Genomic DNA, 14,438 nt, shown 5'->3' with positions numbered 1-14,438 from the left:
CTTCCTGAATAGCTAGAATTACACCAGCCCTGGCTCTATTTTTAAAGCAGCGTTTGGCAAAAGATATCTGACCTGTTTTAACCAGATTTTTAAGGACATGATTTGCATTCTCCTGTCAACTCTCCTTTGGCTATAAGAGTTGCAGATGTAAACTTTCCCTCCAGCCCTTCGAAGCCTCCCTTCGTGGGTCTTGGGACAAAGCAAGGCATTGAATTGAGTTCCTGTGCTTTCTTCCAGGTGAATTGGAAAGCCTGCCGGTGGTGTTCATCAGGGATAGTGCCTAATGAAAAGATACGCAACATTGGCATCTCAGCCCACATTGACTCCGGGAAAACAACGCTGACGGAGCGGGTGCTTTACTACACGGGCAGGATCGCAAAGATGCACGAGGTACAGCAGTCACGGTGGCTCCAGAGTCTCGGGAACCTCGTCTCAACCAATTGTCTGCTACTTACATCTTTGTCAGGTTCATAAAAGTGGAAAGATTAAAACAAAAATAACTTCGGCTTGGCTCCTGATGCTGGTGTTTGAATTCATCACCTTGCTCTTGCTAGGTTGTTAGACACTACCTGCTGAGCAGTACCTCCATCCTAAAAATCTTACCTACTTTAGAGGCTGAGATCATGAGGACTGAGGTTCAAGGCCACATGTGGGTAAAATGTGCACAAGACTCCATCTCAACTAATAAAGAGCTGGGCGTGGGGCCGTGTGCCTGGCATCCCAGCACCAGCCTAACGAGGATTGTGGTCCGGGCTGTGGTCAGGCAAAAGGGAGACCCTGTTAAGGAAAAAAGCAAGAGGAAAAAGGGGTGAGAGAATGGCTGAAGTGAGAGAGTGCCTGTCCAGCAAGGACACATAAAGAAAAGAATGTTAAATCAATATAATGTACCCATAAGCAGCCATTCAAATAGCTTTAACTTTCTTTTTCTTTTTTGGTCAGTCATGGGGCTTGAACTCTGGGCCTGGGTGCTGTCCCTGAGCTCTTCAGCTCAAGGCTAGCGCTCTACCACTTTGAGCCACAGCTCCACTTCCAGGTTTCTGATGGTTGATTGGAGATAAGAGTCTCATGGACTTTTCTGCCCAGGCTGGCTTTGAGTCGCGATCCTCAGATCTCAGCTTCCTGAGTAGCTAGGATTACAGGCGTGAGACACCGGCACCTGGCAGCTTTAACGGGGGGAGGCTTAATTCAGAGCCTGGGTGTCTTCCTGTAGCTTTTCTGTTGAAGGCTAGTGCTCTACCACTTGAGCCATAGCGTCATTTCCACTTTTTTTTGTGGTTAATTGGAAATAAGATTTTTTATCACAGACGTTCTTGACTTGGGCTGACTTTGAATTGGTGATCTTCAAATCTCAGATTCTTCAGTAGCTAGGACTACAGGGATGAGCCACTAGTGCCCAGCTACTTTTTAATGACAAATAATGTTAAATGGAAGGTTCCATGGAGATCTTACAGTGTGCACCCAAACTCTCCATTTAAAAGCATGTCTTCAGCTAGAGGGAACCCTTGTTGAATCCTATGCTTTACGAACAGTTGTGTCCACATGGAACAGAGCCAGGAAAAGTCTGTTCTCCCCACACTTGCTCGTGGACTAAGGCGTGGCTAGTGAGCAGGAATGAGGGAGCGAGCCTACTTGTGAGGCCGGCGGGTTTGGTCTGCTTTAGCCCCTGCCAAGGACAGCAGTTTCGGTGGGGTAGGACCAGCCATCACTTGTCTCTGAGAGTGTAGGGTGTGAGGATTTGGCGCCCTCCTCCCAGCCCCAGTTCAGTGGGTTTCCTTCTCGGAGCGGATGCAGAGATGGAGGAGTCTGAGTTGTGCTGTGTTTAGGTGAAAGGTAAAGACGGCGTTGGTGCAGTGATGGACTCAATGGAACTGGAGAGACAAAGAGGAATCACCATTCAGTCGGCAGCCACCTACACCGTGTGGAGAGACACCAACATCAACATTATAGACACCCCTGGTGAGCGCTGCTTTGGGCAGAGCACCCTGTGTTCTGCTTCTCCCGGGACCTCGTTCCTGCCCGAGTAACCCCACAGTGTGTTAGGGCCCAGAATGCTTCCTCTCGTCTGGTTTCCTTGGCTGAAGCGAGCACGTGCAGGGGGTGGGGGGGAGGGGGCGGGGTGCTCGCCTTCTGCACGTCGCACTCGTTCCTCACTCTCTGGCTGCGTCCTCGCGGCCTCTGGAAGCCGCCTTCATCTCGTGGGTCCGAGGCGGATGGCCCATGCTCCAGGCAGACGCGTCTGTGAACACTGGGCCACTCCCGAAAGCCTCCTGCTCCGTGTCCCCTAGGCCACGTGGACTTCACCATCGAAGTGGAGCGAGCCCTGCGCGTGCTGGACGGGGCCGTCCTGGTCCTCTGTGCCGTCGGGGGCGTGCAGTGCCAGACGATGACAGTCAACCGGCAGATGCAGCGCTACGGCGTGCCCTTCCTAACGTTCATTAACAAACTGGACCGGCTGGGCTCCAACCCCGCCAGGGCCCTGCAGCAGATGAGGTACTGAGCCGCAGATGAGTACCGAGCCGCAGATGCGGTTCCGAGCAGGCAGGCGCGTGGGCAGTCAGCCCCAGGTCAGAGGGCAAGTAGTGCGGTGTCGATAAACTTTGCCCTTAATTCTTTTCTAAAAACCATGTGGGTGTGAGGCGTAGGAGACAACACGGAATGGACTGGCTTGGCTTAGGATTTCTCCATAAGGTGGGGAATGGGCTCAGGCTCTGGGACGGAGCGCGCTCGGCACTGCTGGGTGCCTCGCTTGCGGGCTCCTGCTTGCGGGCTCCTGCTCGGCGGCTTTTGCCTACCTTAAACCTTTCCTTACCCGTTGGGTTTTCGGGTGTCTGCCACTGGTTTACGTCTGTATTTGTCATATCAAAAGGATTGCGAAGGAAGACAGTGGTAAGCAGTATCTTCTTGTTTTTCAGGTCTAAACTCAGTCACAATGCAGCCTTTGTGCAAATACCCATTGGTTTGGAGGGTAATTTTAAGGGAATTATAGATCTGATTGAGGAGCGGGCTATCTATTTCGATGGAGACTTTGGGTAAGTGCTGAAAGTACACTCCTAAGCTTTTCTATTTTAAAAACCATGCAAGAGAAGGAGTAGATAAGACCCCTAAGTATAGAATAAGTATCTTTTTGAAATGTGGCTGAATGAGCTCTTTGCGATGGTGAAGTCCCGGCGGTGCCCTTTGCCTTCGTTCCCAGGGCGGATGTTAGGCGTCGGCTCATCGAGTGCTGCCACCTGTGGCACGCAGGCTGGAAGGAGGGGCCCGTGAGGACTGATGGCCTGTCTCTGTTCATTCATTCTGTCCTGCGTATTGTGATAAAAATTACGAGAAAAAGGACTGGGAATATGGCCTAGCGGTAGGGTGCTTGCCTCGTGTACATGAAGCCCTAGGTTCAATTCCTCAGCACCACATATATAGAAAAAAGCCATAAGTGGCGCTGTGGCTCAAGTGGCAGAGTGCTAGCCTTGAGCAAAAGGAAGCCAGGGACAGTGCTCAGGCCCTGAGTCCATGCTCCAACACTGGCAACAAAAACAAACAAAAATTAGGAGAAAACAGGAATTAAAAATAGGTGCTGTCTACTTCATAAAGGATTGAAAGACTAATAGGTGGAAGAATTAAAATTATACAGCTGTGGCTTAGGAAACACAAGGGCAAACTGTCACTTTTGGGAATGGGATTTGTTCAGTTGACCTACGAGTGTCCTCTGCAAGGGAATTACTGCCATTGCCCAATGGTCATGGGACCCCAACTTTCATCAAAGTCACCTCAAGGGCTTGTGAGGACCCAGTCCTGGGTCCTTCTGGGAAGCTGCGACTCAAGAAATGTCAGGCGGGGCTGGGACTGCAGGTGGCAGTTTGCCTGACAGTTCACCTGCCTGACTGCAGGTTGTAGGGAGTGACCCAGTGCCCTGGTGCTCTCCCCCAAGACATTTCCTGCGGCTCCCCCCCTCTGTGTGGGACCGGGATGGAGGGTAGCATTGAGGTCTGTGCCCTCTACCTGCTCTTCATCAGCCATGATGAGGTGTTACCTATCCGCTTTTGTGTGACAACTGAGAAATGACAACATGTTGCCTCACTTAGAAAGCAGGGTTGTTTTTTTTCCTGCTTTATTACTGCAGTGTCCCCAATCCTTTGAACCTATTGGTACATAATAGGAACTAATGATGCCACTTTGCCAGGACTAGCAGGATGCCTGCTTCCTTTACACCTTTTTGTACAATAGAACACAGGTGGGTTCTTTAATTTTTTGAACCAATACAACAGTGATGTACAAGACACTATGTTGGAAATGAACTTTACAACTTGTAGAGGAGAGTCGGGGGGAGGGAAAGTGGGCAACAATGAGGGAAGGGGTAACATTGTTCAGCAGGAAGTATACCCACGACCTTACTTCTGTTAACCCCTCTGTACATCACCTTTATAATTAAATAAATAAATAAACGAGTAAATAGATAAATAAAATACCACTACCTCAAAAGCCAAAAAAACCCATTAACAACTCCTGAGTGGGCACTGAACAAACAGTAGCAACAGTTCAAGGTGGAATGGGTTCTTATGAGAGTTAGGAATACTTATTTTAAGGGCCAATTAAGCAGACTTACTGAAGGTCTATTATCTTGTTTCCATACGTCTTTTTTTTTTTCTTATTGTCAAAGTGATGTACAGAGAGGTTACAGTTTCATACGTTAGGCATTCGATACATTTCTCGTACTGTTTGTTACCTCCTTCCTCATTCCCCTCTCCTCCCTCCCCCTTTCCCTCTCCCACCATGAGTTGTTCAGTTGGTTTACACCAAACAGTTTTTCAAGTATTGCTTTTGTAGTTGTTTGTCTTTTTATCCTGTGTCTCTCGATTTTGATATTCCCTTCACTTTCCTAGTTCTAACACCAGTATATAGTTTCCAATGAACTCAGATAAGATACAGTGATAGTGCAGGTACAATCACAGGAAGGGGATACAAGAGGATTACTAAAGACTTAAAAAGAGACTTCTCTGATGAGGAAATGAGAATGGCCAAGAGATATATGAAAAAGTGCTCTATATCACTGGCCATAAAAGAAATGCAAATCAAAACAACATTGAGATTCCATCTCACCCCAGTAAGAATGTCCTATATCAAGAAAACTAACAATAATAAATGTTGGAGGGGATGTGGCCAAAAGGGAACCCTACTTCATTGTTGGTGGGAATGTAAACTGGTTCAGCCACTCTGGAAAGCAGTATGGAGATTCCTCAGAAGGCTAAACATAGAGCCTCCCCTGTGACCCAGCACCCCCATTTTTGGGCATCTACCCAAAAGATTACAAACAAGAACAGACTAAAGCCACCAGCACAACAATGTTCATCACAGCACAATTTGTCATAGCTAGAATATGGAACCAACCCAGATGCCCCTCAGTAGATGAATGGATCAGGAAAATGTGGTACATATACACAATGGAATTTTATGTCTCTATCAGAAAGAATGACATTGTCCCATTTGTAAGGAAATGGAAGGACTTGGAAAAAATTATACTAAGTGAAGTGAGCCAGACCCAAAGAAACATGGACTCTATGGTCTCCCTTATAGGGAATAATTAGCACAGGTTTAGGCAAGTCACAGCAGAGGATCACAAGAGCCCAATAGCTATACCCTTATGAACACACAAGATGATGCTAAGTGAAATGAACTCTATGTTATGGGAACAACTGTTAAATCACTGCTGTAGTTACTTTCAACATGCCATGTGAAACCGTAGCTTCTGTCGTTGATGATCCACAGGTGGGTTCTTGTTCTCCCCCTCGGCTCCCTGGAACAGACTCCTGCATGATCCTGACCCCTGAAATGAGACCTGAGGCCACAGCGAATGTTCTATAGGTGGCTAAGAACTACTTTGGGACTGTCTGGAATTACATCTTTTTTTTTCTTTCTCCCTGAATTCACATTCACTTCCTTTTGTAGTCATCGCTGTTTTTGGAGACAGTCTCATTGTACAGTGCAGGCGGCTTGAACTCGCCAAGTCACTGGCACAGGCTGGTCTCATACTCACAGGCCTGCCTTTCCCCCAAAGGTTGTGATTACAGATGTGCACCACCAGACTCGGCTTTCCACTTTTTAGTAAATGTCTTTAAATAGTTCCAGACTGATGTTTTTTAGTATCAAGTGTATCCATTCTTCAGCTGTGTATATTTTCCTTGTGACTTTTACCTGTTCAGCCTCTAGACAAGCAGAGAACTCTGTTGATGTTGAAGATTTTGTTTTTCCCTTTCTTTACTACAAATTGGGTTATTCTATGTGAAAAAAAAGTGTGATTGGTTTTGTGATTAGTGGGAAGAAGTATAGTAAGATCTCCTATCCTTGAGATTGTGATAGTCTCATGAATAAGATTAGAATTGGTACGATTCCCAGAAGCGTAGGTGGGCTTCAGAAAGCTTGGGTTTGCATATTGCTTTTCTTCTTCTTAGTAGTACAACCTTGGGCAAGTTACTTTTTAAAATTAATTTCCTTGTGTAAAATGGAAATAATAGAAATGACTTCATATGATTTGAAGATAGTTACCTAGGTTAGCACTTGCTGCATGTGGGAATTAAATACTCAGCTAATCTTGTTCTCTAATTACATTGGAAAGAATTTTAATCTTGTATTTACTTGATACCTTTCCAAGTCATTGTTTTGATCTTAGAAGTATTTTTATAGGAGCTGGGAATATGGCCTACTGGCAAGAGTGCTTGACTCATATACATGAAGTCCTGGGTTCAATTCCCCAGCACCACATACACAGAATATGGCCAGAAGTGGTGCTGTGGCTCAAGTGGCAGAGTGCTAGCCTTGAGCAAAAAGAAGCCAGGGACGGTGCTCAGGCCCTGAGTCCAAGGCCCAGGACTGGCCAAAAAAAAGTATTTTTATAGCATATGTTCAATTGAGATCTCTAGAATAAGGAGGGCCAATTTGTATTAAACTTGGAAAGAAATTTGTATTACATCATTTATTTCTGCAGAGTATGACACAGAAAACAGAATATGATTTTTATTATAAAATTGAGTGTGTAGATAGTTTTCTCATGGTAGGGAACTGTGTTGAATCTTGGCTGTTCAGTTTACTTATAGCCTCAAGCAAGCTATTTGCCCAGTATATTTGCCCACTGTTCTGCCAGAATTTTAAAGATTTAAAATTAAAAATTTTTTTAACTATTAGTCTTATTTGCCATTTGTATGCGAGTATATTAGAGTTCTTTCTTAGTCATTTTGGTCCTACCTTTCTCATTGTTGTTTCATATGTTTAATTGGATATCTCGGAAGCACTAAAATAAAGCATCTGTTTTTTAGTCAGATTGTGCGCTATGGTGAAATTCCTGCTGAATTCCGGGCGGCGGCAGCAGACCACCGGCAGGAGCTAATTGAATGTGTAGCTAATGCAGACGAGAAGCTTGGTGAGCTCTTCCTGGAAGAAAAAATCCCTTCAGTATCTGACTTAAAGGCAAGCGCTCTGAAAATAAGCCCTGTTAACAAAAAGGTTTTGTGTTGTGGGGAGGGAACACTATGTGACTATTAAGGAAATCTAAGTTTCTAGAGCCTCATGGGCTTCGTCAAAACATTCTCTTTTTTTTTTTTTTTTTTTTTTTGGCCAGTCCTGGAGCTTGGACTCAGGGCCTGAGCACTGTCCCTGGCTTCTTTTGGCTCAAGGCTAGCACTCTGCCACTTGAGCCACAGCGCCACTTCTGGCCATTTTCTGTATATGTGGTGCTGGGGAATTGAACCCAGGGCCTCATGTATACGAGGCAAGCACTCTTGCCACTAGGCCATATCCCCAGCCCTCGTCAAAACATTCTTTTTTTTTTGGCCAGTCCTGGGGCTTGGACTCAGGGCCTGAGCACTGTCCCTGGCTTCTTTTTGCTCAAAGTTAGCACTCTGCCACTTGAGCCGCAGCGCCACTTCTGGCCATTTTCTGTATATGTGGTGCTGGGGAATCGAACCCAGGGCCTCATGTATACGAGGCAGGCACTCTTGCCACTAGGCCATATCCCCAGCCCCCGTCAAAACATTCTTGATGTGCCATATTCCTTTGGGGAGAAAGGAGTGAATTGTGTAGTACTTCGTTCATGTGAGAAGGAAGTCATCATGTGTTCCAGGAAGAAGGTGAGGAAACAGCCATCTTCTTGGCTTATTAAAAAGAAGGGATAAGCATAGAAAAGCTAGAGCAGTAAGACAGACTGGGGTGAGATGGCCAGATGTTCCCTCGAAGCTGTGATGACTGGAACTCACAGCCTTCTGGGCTCCTCACTCCTACCTGGAGCCAGAGGAGGCTCCAGCCTCGGACCTGCCGTCCTCTGGGAGAGACTCTTCCACGAAGACAGTGGACAAGGAAAGAAGCTCAGCAGTGCTAACCCTGGGGAAGTGCAAGCTAAACTACCTCACACCCTCTACAGCCCAGCACCGGGCAGCCAGTGCTGGAGGGATGTGGAAACTCCTCCCCAGGCGTGCTGCTGGGAGTGCAGGCGTGCCTCAGACCCTCTGTGCAGTGCTCCCACCCACCTGTGCCCTCTGGGGTACGCACACAAGATGGCATCTCAAATCCTGCGCACCAGTGTCTGTTCTCAGTATTGTGTGCCAGAGCCCAAAGGTGGAAGCAACCCACCGGGTCCACAGAGGAGTGAGAGGAAGGGAAGACACGATCTGGTCTGGAGAGACAAGGCAGTCTTTTAGACCGTAGAAGGAACAATTGCAATGGATGAATCTTGAAGGCACTCCAGGTGCAGTAAGCCAGGTTCAAAGGGCTACTTTGTGATTCTGCTCATGGGAGGCACCTAGCGTATTCATGTCTCCCACCATTTTTAAAAGCTCAGTTACTTCTCAGATAGGATCTCACATTTTTGCCTGAGATGGGCCTCGGAATGAGCTCCTCCTACTTCTGCCTTCCCTATAGCTCGGATTACGGGTGCACCACCTAAAAGAAACAGCCAGGCACTCACGGCTCTTGCCTATAATTTTAACAGGAGAATGAGGAGTCAAAGCCAGCCCGTGTAGACAAATCCTCTTTATCCTTGGAAACTGTCATCTCCAGTTAACTAGCAAAAAAGACAGACATGGAGGTATGGCTGAAGTTACCACTTGAGTACCAGCCATGAATTAAAAAAACTGAGCTTGGGTATAAGGCCCAGAGTTCAAGCCCCAGTACTGGCACAAGAGAGACAGCGAATGAATTTAATTAGATGTTTAATTAGGCTTTTATATGGTTTAAACATTTAAAGTTTACAAAGGTATGCAGCAGAACTCTCTTTCCTCTTCCGCTATTAGCCCTGATCACAATTCCTTCTCTAAACTGGCAGCTAGCTAATATTTCTTTGTGTGTCTTTACAGAGATTGTTTTAGTATGTGTGTTACTTTTTCTATTGTAGTCAATTACTAACATGGCTTATACTGTTCCATTTGAATATTAAATCAGTTTCTAACCCTGAAAAGGGATATGGCTTCTTTTCAAAATATTTTGACCTTAAATTATTGGGACTAGATTTTAGTCTGTATATGAGATGGTTGTAAATGACACCACACAAATGTGGTGTTAACATTAGTGAACAGCTGATTTTCTTTCCATTTTTGTAGCTTGCAATCCGAAGAGCTACTCTGAGTAGATCATTTACTCCTGTCCTCTTGGGAAGTGCCTTGAAGAACAAAGGAGTTCAGCCACTTCTAGATGCTGTTCTAGAATTCCTCCCCAATCCATCTGAAGTCCAGAATTATGCCATTTTCAATAAGGAGGAGTAAGTTTTGTAACTAATCTGAATTTAGGCAAAAATGTTATATCACAATCCTATATGCTATGAAGGAATTGCTTCTGGTTATGTTGATGACCTTCCCATAATTAACAAATTTCAGGGGCTGGGGATATGGCCAAGTGGCAAGAGTGTTTGCCTCCTACACATGAAGCCCTGGGTTTGATTCCCCAGCACCGCATATATAGAAAATGGCCAGAAGTGGCGCTGTGGCTCAAGTGGCAGAGTGCTAGCCTTGAGCCAAAAGAAGCCAGGGACAGTGCTCAGGCCCTGAGTTCAAGGCCCAGGACTGGCCAAAAAAACAAAACAAAACAAATGTCAGTTACCTTCTTTGGTTGAGAAACAGCTTGGCATGTAGAAGAAAGCTTACTACTCGGTTCCAGTATGAGACTGTTTGTGATACAGCATGGTTAATTTGTCTCAGTGGTAGTATAAGAATAATTTGTTTTATCTCCAAACATTCATAGCATTAGAACATTTTCTTATTTGGGACCAGCTATTTCCTGCCACTAAAAAAAAACCAAAACAAACTTTAAAACGTTTCTTTGATCATTTCAGTTGTATTTTCGCTCTCTACCAGTTTTCTTTGTCTGCTTTAGTCCCATCACTGCATAGTAATTAAACCTTAAAACTTGATCTCAGTCAGAGAAATTTTATTTCTGAGAGAGGCCTGAAATGTTTAGCACTTTGAATTTGCTCCAGTAATATTCTTTGACAAAACTAATTGACATAAGTATCACATACTCATAACCTCACATATCTCATAACCTCATATTTCTTTTAAGTGATTCAGAAGAGAAAACCAAGATCTTAATGAGCTCCCAAAGAGATGGAACCCATCCATTTGTGGGCCTGGCTTTTAAACTGGAGGTAAGTTGCTTCCATCGCTTCCTACCATGTCTAACTACTATGTGGGAATTCTCTTTACTCTGAAGCTTTTCCTCCCATTACAAAGTGACTCTAACCCTTGTGAAAGATATGAAAAGTAGTAAGAGTAGAAGCAGAAAACAGAAACAAAAGAATTCCTTAAAACCAAGTGCCGGTGGCTCCCATCTTGTAACCCTAACTACTCACTCACGAGACTAAGATCCCAAAGATGATGGTTTGAAGCCAGTTCAAGCAGTGGAACTTAGAAACTGTCTCCACAATAACTAGAGGCAGATTAGCAAGCAAGACAAGCAAGTCTGAGGCCCTGGGTTCAAACCCCAGTACCACCAAACAACAAAAGAAGTTCCAGAGTTGTAACACTGGAGTTGTCACATGCATTTCTTTCTCTTTAGTACTGGGTTTGCACGCAGGGTCTTGTGCTTGCTAGACAAGCACTCTCTCCTGAGCCTCTTTCTGCATGTTGGTGAGAGAACCTCACTGGATGTGAGGTGGCCTTGATTGTGGTCCAGCCCTCTGTCCTCTTTTGTCACTGGGATAACAGGCGCATCTCGCTGCGCTCAGGCCCGTGCTTTCCCCCATTATTTGAGATGAAGACCTGCCTGGAACCATCATCCCTGGATCTCTGCCTCCAAGAAGCTAGGATTACATACTTGTCTGAAATACAACTATTTCCCCTTCTAAGTTAACATCATTGTATGTGCAGTCCATGTTTCTATACATAGTTCAGACGTTTTGTATTGTATTTCATTTCGTAAGTTTTATCATAATCTATCAAATACGTGTACCAATTATGCCACATAATTTTCCTGATGTTGCCTAATTTTTGGCCATTTATGCTGTTCCCAAGGTTGAAGTGCTGTAAGTAATTGTAATTGGGTCTGGTTGTAGAGATTCGCTGTGAGGAACTAATGGTGCAGTGTGCGTGGGCCTCAGTCTGCTGGCTTTGTCTTTGCTGTTAGGACTGAAACCTCACAGATAATTGCAAATCCTTTGCTTAAAGAAAGTGAGGTGTGAACTGGGAATGAGGCCTAATAGTAGGGCACTCGCCTAACATGCATGAGGCTCTGGGTTCCATTCCTCAGCACCACATAAACAGAGAAAGCCAGAAGCGGCGCTGTAGCTCAAGTGGTAGAGTGCTAGCCGTGAGCATAAAGAAGCCTGGGACAGTGCTCAGGTCCTGAGTTCAAACCCCAGGACTGGCAAAAATAAATAAATAAATAAATTGAGGTATATCCTTACAATATTATCTTAGAAACTGCTATTTGACAAAGAAAGATATTTATGAATTACGACTTTTTAGTTTACAGATGTTAGGTATTAGTGAGATCCTGTCTTATTTCTTGTTGTAATATTAAAATAGGAAAAGTGGTAGATAAATGGAAAGTCTTCAAAGTAGTTATTTCTGAGACACAGTGATCTTGTAGGAATTTTTTTCTATTTAAAAAGTTATGAAATATGAAAGTGAGAATTCTAAATTAGAAATAATGCGTCTGTGATTTATGCTTATTCATAAGGCCTTTGAAAGCATGTGTTTAGGTGTGGTAGAGCATGAGCTTCACCACCTTTTCACTCCACCGTGCGCAACATAAAGAGCCAAGAAAGGGGCCTACTTGTTTCACGTCACTGTTTAGTGGAGCTTGTGGGATCAACGAAGACAGCGGCTACGTCCTGTGTACGCGGTGGGAAACGTCCACTGGCTTTCTTTTCAGGGGGAGCATGCAAGTGTCCCGTTGCCTCGGCCAGCAGGCAGGCACTTGCGCATTCTCGCACGCACCTCTAGCACGGTCTGCTTTGTGACACCTGAGGATGCACACAGATGGGCTGCTAAAACCGGCAAGGGATTATTTGAGGTGGTTGAGAACATTGTCCTCATGGTTTTTGTTCTCCTTCCAGGCAGGCCGGTTTGGACAGTTAACGTACGTCCGCAGTTACCAGGGAATGCTGAGGAAGAGCGACACCATCTACAACACCAGGACGGGGAAGAAGGTGCGCGTGCAGCGGCTGGTGCGCATGCACGCCGACCTGATGGAGGCAAGTGGCTTCCTCCTTCCTGTTACCCCGGGTGTGGTACCGCTGCCCATGTGACTTGTGCTCCTGGCTACAGTGCCCATACTCCTCCTCTCTGTCGTATCAGAGCTCTGGCTCCATTGCCTAAGGTGTGAACGCTGAACAAAACACTGTGGCTCACCGTTCTCAAGTTCTTTCATGGAACTGAAGAGCACGGACTCTCAACTGCCCGTGAGAAGCCACATTGCCTCAGTGACTAAGGCCCAGGAAAAGAGTCTCAACACAAGATTTACCAGATTCTTCAAGAAGTGCAAAGACACTGAGCCAAGGCAGATGGCTCTAATCCCAGCACTTGGGAGGTAGGGACAAAAGGATCCGAAGTTTGAAGCCATTCTTATCTACGTAGTTAGCCCCTGGCTCAAAACCAAAAAGCTGCCAAGGCTGTAATGGGCATTCCGTATAACGCGTTTCTTGAAGGTTAGAGAGTAATGGCTCCGTAAACGCTTTGTGAACTATGGCGGATGCAAAGGTCCTGTTTAACGACAAAACTTTTTCTATAGTTGAACCCCTCGCAGAGACCTATGCATGCCAGAATCCAGATGAAACGTTTTAATCCCTCAATGGCAGGTGGAGGCCTCGGACGGAAGGCCTGGCGTGGCTCGGCTTCTTCTGTAGCCCTCCGGTATTCCCAGGCGGGAACGCTGGGCACGTGAGGCTGTCCCCCCTCCTGCTCTTCCCCACGCCAGCTTTGTCCTCGGGGGACGCTTGGCAGTCCAGCAGAGCCCTCTGTGTTCGGGGGAGCTGTCACTTTGTGTTTGGGAGTCCAGCAGCAGAGGGCAGCCTAGAGGATCAATGGCTGTCCAAGCTCTCGTAGGGGCCAGAGGCAGGGCACTGCCCAGCTGCTCCGCACGGGGCCCACGGCCCGCGTGCTCCCTCCGCCACAGCTGCTGAGGAGGGGGAGAAGGAGCGAACAATGACTTGGGAGCGTGGAGGCAGATCCTTTGTTCTTCCCTTTCCTGTGTTTGCTTGGCTGCTTGCATCTGTGAGAATGGGAAGTATTTTTAGTACTGCGGCTCCTTTCTTCTGCTGTTGTTTTCGAAACCTCCTTTGCAGTTGTTCTGTGTGTGCCTGACCTGCACGGTCTCGTTGCCTAGCAGTAATGGCAAGTAGAGTCCGTGCTCCTCAGTTCCATGAAAGAACTTGAGAACCGTGAGCCACGACGTTTTGTTCAGCGTTCACACCTTAGGCAATGGAGCCAGGGCTCTGAGCTTCCCACGTAAAATCGTGTCCATTGAGATACACGGTGGTTCAAAGACCCTATCCAAGATAGGTCCCGGTGTGGCACTGGCTCATTCTCTGGAACTTGTGGTAAGAAATTCTGTGTTGGTGTACAGTGTGCTCGTTGTAGCTACTTCGCGGTTACGTCTTCATTTGTATTTCTCACAAGTGTCGTTGTGCACTGTCTCCAGGATGTCGAGGAGGTGTATGCTGGAGATATCTGTGCATTGTTTGGCATTGACTGTGCAAGTGGAGACACATTCACAAACAAAGACAACAGTGGCCTTTCCATGGTAAGCCATTTAGTGGCAAAGCTTTCTATCATTTGAACTTCAAGAATCGGTTATTACATAGTATATTTTAATATTTCCAGGAAAGAACCAAATTCCATACATCAAGTTCCTGTGGCTCCGGTGGTCATAGCTTTTTGAATATTAACTAGAGGAATGCAATGCATAAACTAATTAGGGCCTACTTTTTCTTAGTAAAGCCATTCTGCAGTCTTCCACAATTTAGGGGG

General features: G+C 46.0%; 1 protein-coding gene across 2 annotated transcripts in view; it reads left to right on the top strand.

Moving 5' to 3' along the window:
- Positions 1 to 14,438, top strand: part of Gfm1 (G elongation factor mitochondrial 1) — a 32,787-nt gene that overhangs the window by 1,340 nt on the left and 17,009 nt on the right. The window contains exons 2-10 of one of the 2 annotated variants that reach the window (XM_048347199.1): positions 235 to 390; positions 1,824 to 1,956; positions 2,286 to 2,490; positions 2,913 to 3,029; positions 7,302 to 7,452; positions 9,576 to 9,733; positions 10,531 to 10,615; positions 12,527 to 12,664; positions 14,110 to 14,211. In XM_048347199.1, the coding sequence (XP_048203156.1) occupies positions 235 to 390; positions 1,824 to 1,956; positions 2,286 to 2,490; positions 2,913 to 3,029; positions 7,302 to 7,452; positions 9,576 to 9,733; positions 10,531 to 10,615; positions 12,527 to 12,664; positions 14,110 to 14,211 (1,245 nt within the window). The remainder of the gene's footprint in view (positions 1 to 234; positions 391 to 1,823; positions 1,957 to 2,285; positions 2,491 to 2,912; positions 3,030 to 7,301; positions 7,453 to 9,575; positions 9,734 to 10,530; positions 10,616 to 12,526; positions 12,665 to 14,109; positions 14,212 to 14,438) is intronic. The other variant, XM_048347198.1, reaches the window with a different exon arrangement.

This window comes from Perognathus longimembris, chromosome 5 (genome assembly GCF_023159225.1).
Source record: "Perognathus longimembris pacificus isolate PPM17 chromosome 5, ASM2315922v1, whole genome shotgun sequence".
Taxonomy (NCBI): domain Eukaryota; kingdom Metazoa; phylum Chordata; class Mammalia; order Rodentia; family Heteromyidae; genus Perognathus; species Perognathus longimembris.
Note: the sequence above shows the minus strand (reverse complement) of the source record. Positions and strands in the feature narration are given on the sequence as shown.